Here is a 12,799-nt window from a genome sequence, read left to right as displayed (position 1 = left end):
TCATGCGGTTTCTTATGGTTGCTGTGTGTGGTGTATCCTTTTCTACCCTTTTACTTTCAGCCTATTTGAAGCTAAGTGTGTCTGCTTTAGATTACATATAGGCGGGTCTTGTTTTTACATGGTCTGCCTTTGACATGATTGTTTAATCCAATCATGCTTAATTGTATTATTGGTGTAGTTGGTTGGATTTACATTTGCCATTTGACTTTTTTTTCTATGTTTCATGTCTTTTGTGTTCCTCTGTTCCTCCTTCACTTCTTTGCTTTGTACTAAGTGAATATTTTCTGGTGTAACATTTTAATTCCTTTGATGATTTTTTTTTATTTCTTTTGAATTCTTTTCTTTGTAGTTATTTTATGGCATATACATCTTATCAGAACTACTTATAATTTATGCTAAGTTAATTCTAGTGAGCTATAGAAAGATTACTTTTATGTAACTCCATTCCCTTTTCTGCTATTGTTACGTATGTGGCATCTATATATGTTACAAACCCACTGACATACTGTTATAATTATTACTTTATATAATTTTGTCATTAAAAGAAGGTGAGAGAAGAATAGGTGTATATATATCTATATCTTTTGTTCTATTAATCCTCATATTTACATATTTACAAATTCATAAATACATTTCTGTTTCTCTTCATTTGTTCTAAATCAGAACTTTCCTCAGATATATCCAAACAATGTCAGCCAACAGGATGGAGACCAGGCTCTACCTGTAGTTGTTAGCTCATGCATGGCACAACTAAGAGTTACCATTAGCATTGCAGTCAGTGTGTATTTACTTTGGTGGTTTATTGGCAGATGGCCGAAATATCTTGTTCTAATTATTTCAGTATGTGAATATCAGTAATTTACAGTTCAGTCCAATTAAACTTTATATGATGGTAAAGTATTCCATATCTCTGCCTTCCAGCATGGTAGTCAGTAGCCACATGTTACTATTGAGCATTTGAAGAGCTGAATTTTTAATTAATTTATATTGAATTTTAAATAACCACAGCTAAAGGCTCTCATATTGAACAGTGATGGTATAATTTCAGATGTACCCTTCCTTAATATTGTGATTCAACCTTCTGAGGTAGATTAAAGGGAAGAACCCAAAATCAGTGCTGATGGTTTCATAAATTATGAAATTCATGGACTGGGCTGGGGGAATATTTTAAAGAAGCTGTTATATCTCTAAAACCTTAAATGCAGATAGATAAAAACACCTGTGTGGGGCCATGGTCTGGGAAGGACACAAAATCCCCGGCCTCTCCTTGGGGTACAATGGAGGACCCCTGCTCTGTGCTTCCATCTTATATTGAATGCCACACAAACAACCAGTATGGAGGGGAGGGTCTTTTTCTGCTGTGTGAAATACGGAAAGGAAAAGAAGAAATCTTCAAAGCTGTGATTGGAAACATTTACCTTATGCAGATAGCAGTTGGGTAAAGGGAGTGAAACCCATACTGCTCTCCATAGCCAATTTTTCAAAGCATGTACTTGCAAAAGTTCTTACAGACTCTCAGAATCTTCCTGTAGTCTTTGAAGTAAGGAGATAGAAGCTCCTGTTATCCTCACTTCTTAATAAGGCATACCTTTCATTGCTTCCCAATACATGGTTTTCAGGTATATATTGATGAAAGCAAGGTTACTCATAGATAACACAGACATAAACAAAATGTCTATCCCTGTGCGATAAACCATAATAATAACAGGTTCTTTTCTTTAAAAAGAAAGAAAGAAAAGAAAACAAAGAAATGTAGATGTTTAATTTCAGGTCAGTATATATTGATGCCCATTGTGGTTTTCCCTTCTCATATTAAAAGACATTCAGTAACATACTTTGTTATTTAATTGTCTCAAATAATGTATAACCATATCCCAGCTGCTTTCAAACATTTTTTGAAGTCCTATTCCCATTTCAGTATAATGAAAGCCTTCACTGCAAAGCCTCTGACATATAACATTTCATTTTCCCTGGGTCCACGTCAACAGTGTAATCAGGAACATAAGAAATGATAATGTTCATCCCCAACCCATCATGGGATTTTAAAAAATGGATATTAAAAATCATTTTCCCTCTCTCAGGGAAAAAAAAAATTCTGCAAGAAGAAAAGTTAAAAGTCATGTTAGCTTAACATTGCGCATGAGAATAAAGCCCGTAGGTAAATAAAGTTTCCCCCAGATGAATTAATGCTGCCTCCTCTGTTGGTCCCCAGGTCATAGATCTGTACTGGGGAGTGGACGAAGATGAGTGGGACAGCCCCGAGCTCCAGAAGGCCCGCATGAAGCTGCTGGAGGATTGTTTGAAAACTTCTGCAGGTCCATGTTTTGTTGTGGGTATAAAAAAACTAATGCTTTATATGAAATTGTGGATGAATGTGAGAATTCTTGCTGATTTGTGATTCTTAAGGGGCTTTTAACATGGGGGGGAGGGAAATACTTGCTTTTCTGTTTCTATTTAAAATTTTCAAACTGCCTCCTTGCCCTCAATGTGTGAGAATGAAACCCTCAGCTTTCCGTAAGAGGTACTGCAACTTAACGGTGAATAATTTGAACTGGGAATGGGAGGGATGACTTGGGCTTGACAAAAGTTTCCACAGTGCCGGTGATCAGCAATAGGGATTACTGTATCAGTCCTGTAATAATAGTCCCAGATATTCTTATATTGTGTAATGTATTTAATCATAGCATCTCTATTTCTCAGCATTAGAATTTCTGTCATTTCTCAAGCTCAGTGGCTGAAATGTTGTAAAAGTAAACCAAATAGGCTATGTCAGATCTGCCAACAGGAGATGATGCCCTGTAAAAAAATGTTGATTATGCAGAGATTTCCAGCTAGACATTCATTATAAGCTACAGATTCGAGTGGAACATTATTATTAATTCATCATCATTTTCTGAACAATACCTACTCCTCTGTGTAAACACAGGGTAATAAGATCAGAAGGTCATTCTCTGGCAGGTGACTGTGCAGAAACTGTCTAAAGCACCTTATCTTGAATCCAAACAAATCCTACCAGTTGATGGGGAAGTTGCCCCTTGCAACACAGGAAGTTTTGATTCTGACAGTTGAGGGGCAAAATTACTATTGAATTCTATGAAGGAAATACCAAGTCTTGCAATTAAAAGCTTTGTTCAATGTATCAACACAAGTGCTTTTAATATTTATTTGCATATCCCTGTATTCAGCTCCACAGAGGATCAAGATGACAGAGATGACACCAGAAACCTGACCAGTTGATTAAGTCCTTACCAGAGATAATAAAGTACATGAACGCTCTTACGATATTTTTATTATCAGTAAATGAATAAATTATTCATTTTTCACCAACTCCTTACTAAATGCTGCTCTGCACCAGGGGCTGCTCTCAGTGCTGGGGGCATGGTAGGTTGACCCATATGCTGTAGTCATTTTGTGGGCCAGTTTCATATGATTTAACCTTAGAACCAAACTTAGAAGATAAAACGTTCTGCCTTCACAGAGCTTGCATTCTCATATGGGGCAAAGGGGAGAGAGCAAGCAAATATCAAAGGAGTAAGTAAAAGAAACAAGTCAGATGATGAGAAGTGCTATAGAGAGAAATACAGAAAGGAGGGAAGAGCGGAAACAGCAGTGAGGCGACAGGATTTCCGTAGAGTAGCTGGGGAAGGCCTCCCTCAGAAGGTGACTTTGGAAGGAGGCAGGAAGAGAGTTGGGAAAGAAGCCAGTGGATATTCAGACAGAGCCTTCCAGGAAGAGGAGGTGGGAATATGATTGGCATGTTCAGGGACCAGTAAGCAGGACAGTAAGTGTGCGTGGAGCTGTAAGAGCAAAGGGGAGAACATGGGGATGCAGACCATATCATGGGCTTTATCATCTCAAAGTTGGCTGTAAAGATATTACTTTTACTTTGAATGACATGAGAAGCCCGAGTGTTTTGAGCAGAGTACTAAAGTCATCTGACATATTTGAAGGCCTCCCATGGCTCCTGGGTGTATGGCAGAAGGCAGAGCAGGGAGACCCGTTAGAAAGCTAATGTAATAAGCCAAGCAGGACAAATGCATGGTTTAGGTCAGGCTGAAAAATGGACATCTGAAAACAGCACCCTGTGGTCTGAACAGAACACAAAAGGTCCTGAAAGCCATGTTAGCAAGCTCAAGAGGTAGGAGAGGCAGAGGAATGAAGACTTTTCCACGGCCTTGAGAAGGTAGAACTAGGACCAGGGGATGGAAATACAAGGAGACAGATGTCATCTCCAGGTGAAGAAATCAGAGGATGTCACCGTCTCAGAGGCTGTCAGACTCTCTCAGGTTCTAGGGTCATGTATCCCTGGGTCCTGACAAACATGTCATAGCTGTGTGACTTAAACGGGTTTCTTTACTAACTACCCTAAACCTTATTTTCCTTACCTGTGAAACGGAGATGATGATAATAGTTATGTACCTTCTGGGGTCATTCTGAGGTTGAAATGAAATTATAGGGCACTTACGGTGTCTCACGTAGAGTAACAAACAATAAGTGTTGGTTGTTATTTGCTAGGAAATCACCTGCCTCAAATTGTAATGAGTGTGTCACCAACGAAGTTGTCATTAAAGTAGAGACTGCAAACCACTCTGGCAGGGAGTGGTGCTATAGAGGAGATGCAAACATTGGAAGGCAAGTTGGAACGGACTTCATCATGCTTAGAAAGCCTGATTTGGGAGGTAACAAGGGCTGTGGGTATGTCCTGCGGGATCCCATTTGCTATGATCTCCATAGCGCTACCCTGATGCAGCCTCAGAAATTCAGGAACGAGAGAGACATTCTCCCCCTTTGATCACCCTCTAGTGTGTTATACCCAAACTACCCATGGCCATTAATTCCAACAATTTGCTGGCAGGGGGGTGAATAATTTGAAGACTTTGCAAGTTTCTGCAGCTTCTGAGAGCAAAGGTTAACTGATAGAACATCAGTAACAACTTTATTGAGCATAAAGAAATCATTTAACCATCCTTCTGCTCCCTGTTACGTGATGAAACTCATGGCAACCATGAAGAATCCCTGTAGCTAGAACTAGGATTGTTCACCCCAGTGATTCTAAATCACCCAAGGCTAATCTCACTGCTTATAGGGAAAAGTACCCCTCTGATGGCCTTTCTCATCGTAACTATGGTAACAGTGGGCATATATGTGCCGCTTTTGAGCTCCAGCTTCCTTGCCCAGTGCTCCCTTGTGATAGTTCTAGAAGTCATAATGACCCCTGCAGGCGGCAAAACGTGGCATATTACTTCATTGATGGTAAAGTTATTGGCGAGAAAACTCACCCTTGCTGGATGAATCAATGTTTTTATATCTTTAGAGGCTTCACAGATATTAGCTCCTATGTTAGATACAAATAAATAACAAAGCTTTCATTTAAAGTACCCAGGGAATTGGGATCCAAAGGGAACTTGGACTTAAATCTTTCATGTGCTTGGCTTTTTTTAACTTCCCTTCCTACAAGTTGTGCTTTGGGCTGTGGCCCGAGGTCCTAGAAACGTGCCAGCTGTGCCTGCTGATCCTGGCCAGTGGTTTGAACACATGCTTTTTTGGTCACAAGGAGGAGAGGGTGATGGAGTAAGGTACCCAGACATGTGTCCCGGTTTCACTCCCGGAGAATTAACTCATGAGACATTTCATACTGAGAACACATCATCTCTACTAGGAAATAACAGAACTTGTAGACGTGTGTAGAAGAACAAACATAGTGGAAAAGACCCAGAAATTTTATTTTACAACCTGAGTTAAAGCCCTGGTCCTGATAGGGCAGGTCACTGACCACACCATGCATTACTGACCACACCCATGAAATGGGGAAATAATAACAGTTAAACTAAAAGTAAAAGGAAATGTTGAGCAAATATCAAGGGTTTGTTGTGGGATCTATGTGAGAGTTCTTTGTAAACTATAAAGGGCTACACAATCATTAGTTACTAAATTACTAGAGGCCTGGTGCATGAAATTCATGCATGGGTACGGTCCCTAGGCCTGGCCAGCGATCAGGGCTGATCTGCAGGGCGACCAGCGGGGCGATTTGGGGGCTCCCACTGGCACCCACCTTGGCTGGCCTGGGGCCTGCGGGCTAGGGGCATCTCCTGCATTGAACATCGGCCTTCTGGTGGTCAGTGCTCATCATAGCAACCATTCGTTCTGCCATTCGGTCAATTTGCATGTTAGGCTTTTATTATATAGGATGATTTAAATTATTTCAAATGAGAATAAAATATTCATACTGGACATTTATGTGATACTGGAAATTTTTTCCCTTTGGAAAAGTTGATAGGTTAAATGTAGAAAGTATTAAGAGATGATTCAGACAATCAAAAATTAAAGTTATATGTCGCCTTTTATTCCCATTGACCCCTTTCAACAATAAAGATTTAATTGAAAAAAATTGTACTATACATAGTTTTATAAAATGCTTTTTAAAGTTAAAAATTAAAGTCAAAATAAAGGGTTTCTAAGTTCATTCTTAACAAACAATGTAAAATGTAGAGTATGAATTGGCTAGATATGAATTTGCTGGAATTCACTCAGTAAGACCTTTACCTCTTCCCAAGGAGGGGTTTTTGACCAGGATTTGGACTCGCACCTGAGTCCAGAGTCACACCCCACTTCTCCTCTTAGGTGCAGAGAATTGCCTCAGCTTCACAGTGTGGGAAGTTCAACAGAATCTTCTCCACCAACCAGTCCCATCCACTTAGTCCATTAAAAAAAAAAAAACACCTTGTGAGGGGGGCAGGGAATATTGGGAATATTGCCTTTTGGAGAGAGCAGAGTCCGTGTAAATGCTACCTATCACATCCCCATCCATCTTTTTGAGGTGTGTTTAGGGGGAGAGGGGCTTTTCTTAGCATCCCTCCAAATTTGGAGTGCCCCAAAAGACTTGCTTATGGAGTTTGAGCATTGACCCTGGACCTTGAGCAAAGTTCTGCCTCTTGGCAGAAGTTGATAATAGCAGGTGCTCAGCTGGCTTGAAGAATTGGAGTTTGAAAGCTTACTTATAGCATTGAGAGAGCTGCCCCAGTGTGTATGAGCTCCAGGGGATCCAGACAGTGTCCTACTACATTCCTTCAATCCACAGTGTAGATGATGTGGGGATTTACTAAGGGCAAGACCCTGGCAGGCTACCCTAGGAAAGTGAAGCCAGGCCCTTGTACTCAATAACAGGGCCACTAGTTACCACTGCCCGAGACAGGTAAAAGATTCACTGACTTCACATTCAGAGGGCCATTCACCAAGTCTTAGAGTCAGGACAAAGGAAATGCTGCCTGCCATGTTTGATAATTCTCATAAGTCACAGAGAACCAAAACCTATATAGCATCCTCATTGGGGCTACCAGATCACACAGATGTAAACAGACTTAATTTGTCAGCATTGTAGAGAGAAGGAGCCAAGACCAAGGGTGGAACTACTGCCATCATTCTTACCTGAGTGTCAGAAGACATATCCCTACCCTCCAAGACACACACACACACACACACACACACACACACACACACACACACTGCCATCAGTGGCACAGATGGCATGGGACAAAGAGCAGACCATGCTTTTGTCTACCACAGACAGCTCCTGGTAGCTACACTTAAGACCAGAATGCAAAGTGGGAAGAAGGAAGCTAAGATATCCATATTTTTGGGCTGAGCTAGATTTTGAACCAGAAATATGAAGACTTTTAAGGGACTGGACTGAGAAATCTATCATTATTCAACGTAGGTATTTCTCTCTTTCTGCATCTAGCGCAGCTAGAGAGCGGGTCCAGTTCCTGAGTAGGGGTGGCTGGGGATTGAGAAATAAAAGAAAGAGACAAGACACAGAGATAGAAGGAAAAAGCTGGGACCGGGTGTGACCACCGTCCTCTTCTGATGGAGAGACAGGGACAGTGACCCAGAGCCAATCCAGTGAGTTTATTTTATATCCCAAATATCAGGAAGTTTCACCAAAAGGTCAAGACAAAAAGAGATTATTTGCATTCTTGAGTAGACCCTGAGTATTCCTGGTACTAGGCTGGATTTAGATATCAAAACCACTTCCCCACACCATGGGCTGAAATGAAGGTCAAGTTGACAACACCCTTGCCCTTTTGGCAAGGCGTGTTCCCAGGGCGTGGCTTTGCCTGTCGCCTTGCGTTCAGCTGACAATAATTAAATAATGCCCATGTGCCTTCCCAGGCGCTGTCTACAATTCAGCAAGTTTAAGTTTTCCCCAAGGCACAAGAGTAAAGATAAGACAAAGTATAAAGTCCATAGAAATTCCTGGTAAAAACTAAACCACTTCATATTTGTACATCACTGTATGACATACTGAATTAAACCTACAGCATATAGATTAGTTTTTATCACCCAACTGTGTCACCATTCTCCTTCAGTGTTAAATTATGCCTACTTGAAAGTTCAGATTTCGTTTAGGTTCTTACTTTAAGTAATTTTCAGTTCGAGAAAATTGTACAGTGAGAGTTCTTAAATAATTTAATTTAAAGAAAGAATTACCATATTTTTGTAACAGTTGAGCTTTGGAAAATATTTTGTTTTATTCACAATTCAATATATGATTGATTTACCACTTTAGGTATACTAAGTAAATACACACAAAAAAATTAATACAAGTATTTAATCTTCATTTGACTGACAAAATGTCCAGATATTTTTGTATGATTTAGTTCTCACATTCCTAAGTACAGGTTTACTAAGCAAAATGTACTAAAATGGGAAAATCATAATTGATTTGAACTGAAAATCACCTAAATTAAATAATATGCATTTTAAGTCTTTATTTAAAAATGTAAATAAAAATTAATCTAAAACCTCATATTTTCCAGATGTACTTTGCTTGTAATATAAAAAAAAAAACAATTTTTTTACATATAAAATTAAGCCTCTTCTAGTTGAAATCAACAGTCATCAAAGTTCTAAAATAGGTCCCAATTAAGTTCCCATAATAAATTGGTTCCAAAAATAAATTACTTGATTATCACCAGAAGAGGTTAGAATGGGCAAACATTGAAACTATTGTTGAAAAGAGAGCTATTTATCACTGGCAAAAGCCTAGAGAGAGCCATTTAGTTTAATGGTGGCTAGTATTTAAAGTATTTCCACAATAAGTTTTTATTAATACATAAGCTACTTCCACAGATCAAGCCATTGTTTCACTGTTCACATAATATAGTATATTTTTTTGTGTGGTAAAAGGAATTATAGAGGAAAATTGAACTGGAGAACAACTAAACTTTAAAATTTAGTTTGTAAGAAAAATGTTCACTTAAGACTATAGTCCTAAGAACATCTGCTTCTGAGTAAAACTGCAACAACTTAAAAAAAAATAAATTATAAATACCCTATTTTTAAAGAGATAATAGAGCTGTAGAGACAAAAGTAATTAGAAAAATTTAATTTCCAGAGACAAGAGTTCTTTCTTGGTGAGCTGGCTTTACAGGTAGAGGAGCCCTGAAAGCATCAACAGTTTTCTCCGTTAGATATTTGCTGAGCGTTGGCAACATAGGATGGTAGAAATCTGAGATAGAAAACCAGAATAAAGTCTTCAATAATCTCTTGATATTTAGTAGGAGACAAAGTTCACTGGAACCTAACATGAGTATTCAACAAGTATTACCATTGAAACATTTTTATTCAAAGTAAACTGAATCCAACTAAAACTACAACCAGTTGTATGCATTTCAAATACTGAAGAAATTAGCCCCTTGCTCTGTCAGTCAACATGGGAAAAGGAACTCTTAAATAACAGCTCCTTGAAATACAATGCCCAGAATACAATGAAAATCACAAGTCATGCAAAGAATCAAGAAATATGATTAGAGGAACCAAGATGGTGGCATAGGTAAACGTCTGTATTGGCCACCTCCCACAACCACATCAACATTACAACTAAAATACAGAACAACCATCATCCAGAACCCCCGGAAAGCTGGCTGAAGGGAAGTCCTACAACTAGAGAAGTTAGGAAGAAAGCACACTGAGACTGGTAGGAGGTGCAGAGGCGCCGAACAGGCTGGTCCTGCACCCACCTGTGCTGCTTTTTTTAATCAGGAGGGAGATCATCTCTGCGGAGGCCACCCGTGAAGAGCAAGGGGTCCCAGCTTCACACCAGAAGCCCAGCCCAGGGTCCCAGAGCTAGGAAGAGAGGTCCCCATAACTATGGGCTGTAAAAACCAGTGCGAATTGGAGCTCAGTGACACAGAGGCTTCTGGATACCCAGCTATTCCTCTTAAAAGGCCAGTGCATGAACTGAACTTACAAGGCCCCACTTTCTCCCGCTCCCTCTGAGCTCCAGCATCAGGGCGAGACTTTGGGGGACACAGACGCATACGATGAGGAACTGGGTTGTCTGGCATTGGGGCAGGAACTCGGGGGCGGCTTTCTCCCAGACAGAGGTGCTCACAGGGATCATTGTTCCTATGCCGGGACCTCATAGGTTGCAGGGCTGACTGGCAGCCATTTCTGTTTGCTCCACCCTGGTGATTCCCTAAGAACCCACCTCATCCAATTTACAACTCCATACAAGCTGTGTGCAGCAGCTTTTGCATATGAATGGCCTGTCTTTGCTTAGGCTAAACCATCTCAAACAAGCTGCAACTGGGTCAGGAGCCCCAAACCTATCAATAAAAGGCCCAAGACCTGGCACCAGCACCAGCCTGCCTAGCTTCATAGCTGGGCCTCGTCTGGGCACTTCCAAACCCAATACGAAGAGGAGGAATCTGCAGATTTCTCTGTAGCTTCTGCTGGGTGGCCCCAGGCAGTGGCTGACTTGGCACCTCCCTGGAGACACAAGAGCCAGTGTACCCAGTTGTCAATGTCAGACCATACCAGATTACAACTTAACACATCCATAAGCAACACACTCAAGGGGTACTCAGTGAACACCAAAGCCCCACTGAAGCAAGTCCTGCTTCACAGGGGTGTCTCCTGCACAGCAGTTCTCCCACTGTAGTCACAGCTGGTCCTCACAGCCAATTTGCCTGAAGGTCAGTTCCTCCCAGTGACACCAACAGCAATCAAGTCTCAACTACAACAAAACTATGCTCACAGCCCACAAAAGGGTGCACCTAGAGCTCCCAGCTCGGGTAACTGGGGAGGCTGAGCCACTGGGCCCTATAGAACACCTACTACACAGGCCACTCTACCAACTCAAGGAGACATAGCAGCTCTACCCAATATATAGAAACAAACACACAGAAGCAGCCAAAATGTGGAGACAAAGAAACATGTCAGAAGTGAAAGAAATGGAAAAAAGCAAACTACTGGATATAGAGTTTAAAACCAAGGTTATAAGGTTACTCAAGAATCTTCTACAAACCTCCAAGGGACTTAGTGAGACTTTCAAGGATCTTAGTGAGAATGCCAAAAAAATGGAAAAGGACCAGTCAGAAATTAAGCATATACTGACTGAAATAAAGAATAATATATAGGGATTCAACAGTAGAGTAGAGTATTCCAAGAATCAAATCAACGATTTGAAATATGAGGAAGTAAAAAAACACCCAACCAGAAGAGCAAAAATAAATAAGAATCCAAAAATTAGAAGATAGTGTAAGGAGCCTCTGGGATAACTTAAAGCATACCAACATTCTCATTATAGGGGTGCGAGAAGAGAGAGAGCAAGATATTGAAAATCTACTTGAAAAAATGACAGAAAACTTCCCCTACCTGGTGAAAGAAATAGACTTACAAGTCCAGGAAGCACAGAGAACCCCAAACAAGATGAACCCAAAGAGGACCACACCAAGACACGTCATAATTAAAATGCCAAGAGATAAGACAAAGTGAGAATCTTACAAGCAGCAAGAGAAAAGCAGTTAGTTACCTACAAGGGAATGCCCATACTACTGTCAGCTGATTTCTCAACAGAAACTATGCAGGCCAGAAGGGAATGGCAAGAAATATTCAAAGTGATGAATAGCAAGGACATACAACCAAGGTTACTCTACCCAGCAAAGCTATCATTTAGAATTGAAAGTCAGATAAAAAGCTTCACAAACAAGAAAAAGCTAAAGGAGTTCTTTACCACCAAGCCAGTATTATATGAAATGTTGAAGTGTAGTCTTTAAGAAGCGGAAGAAAAAGAAAAAGATAAAAAATATGAATAACAAAATGGCAACAAATACATACCTATCAACAATTTAATCTAAAAATCAAGAAATCTAATGAACAGAATAAACTGGTGAATCAGAGGCATGGAAATGGAACAGACTGATGATTCTCAGAGGGAAGGAGATTGGGGAGTGGGGAGAGATTAAACAAAGATCTTATATGCATATATGCATTACCTATGGACACAGACAATAGGGTGACAAAGGCCTGGGGTGGGGCAGGAACTGGGTGGAGGGGGGCAATGAAGGGAAAAAAGAGGAACATCTGTAATACTCTCAACAGTAAAGATTTTTTTAAAAATAAAGAAAATATGATTAACCTATTGTATGCCATAAGCATCTGTAGAGCAAGCAGAGGACCTCCCCAACACGCCATGTGCGTCTATAGCCACAAACTTCTCATATCATCTGTGGCCCGCCCAATTTTAAAATCAGGCTTGTTAGTGACATCTCTAGGTTTGTAAAGAAAATTATGGAAACTTAAATTCGTAAATATTCCAGCACATATGGAAGGAATGGGGATGATTTCCGTTTTGGACACGTAGCAGTTAACTGGTTAATAAACAAGAAAAGTACACAAGAGAAGTCAACCCCCCAGATGACCAAGATGATGGAATTGGCAGTCCAAAACTGTTAAATGGTTATTATAAATGTGTTAATGAAAATACAGGAAAAGATAGATAAAATAAATGATAACA

The 12,799-nt window shown here is 40.2% G+C and overlaps 1 protein-coding gene across 2 annotated transcripts in view; it reads left to right on the top strand.

Annotated features, from left to right (window-relative positions):
- Window positions 1–12,799, top strand: part of NWD2 (NACHT and WD repeat domain containing 2) — a 149,998-nt gene that overhangs the window by 68,807 nt on the left and 68,392 nt on the right. Inside the window, exon 3 of one of the 2 annotated variants that reach the window (XM_080677367.1) lies at window positions 2,213–2,329. In XM_080677367.1, the coding sequence (XP_080533493.1) occupies window positions 2,213–2,329 (117 nt within the window). The remainder of the gene's footprint in view (window positions 1–2,212; window positions 2,330–12,799) is intronic. The other variant, XM_080677368.1, reaches the window with a different exon arrangement.

This window comes from Plecotus auritus (genome assembly GCF_963455305.1).
Source record: "Plecotus auritus genome assembly, chromosome: 1".
NCBI classification, from domain to species: domain Eukaryota; kingdom Metazoa; phylum Chordata; class Mammalia; order Chiroptera; family Vespertilionidae; genus Plecotus; species Plecotus auritus.
The sequence above is the reverse complement of the archived record's forward strand: the minus strand, read 5'-3'. Positions and strand labels throughout refer to the sequence as shown.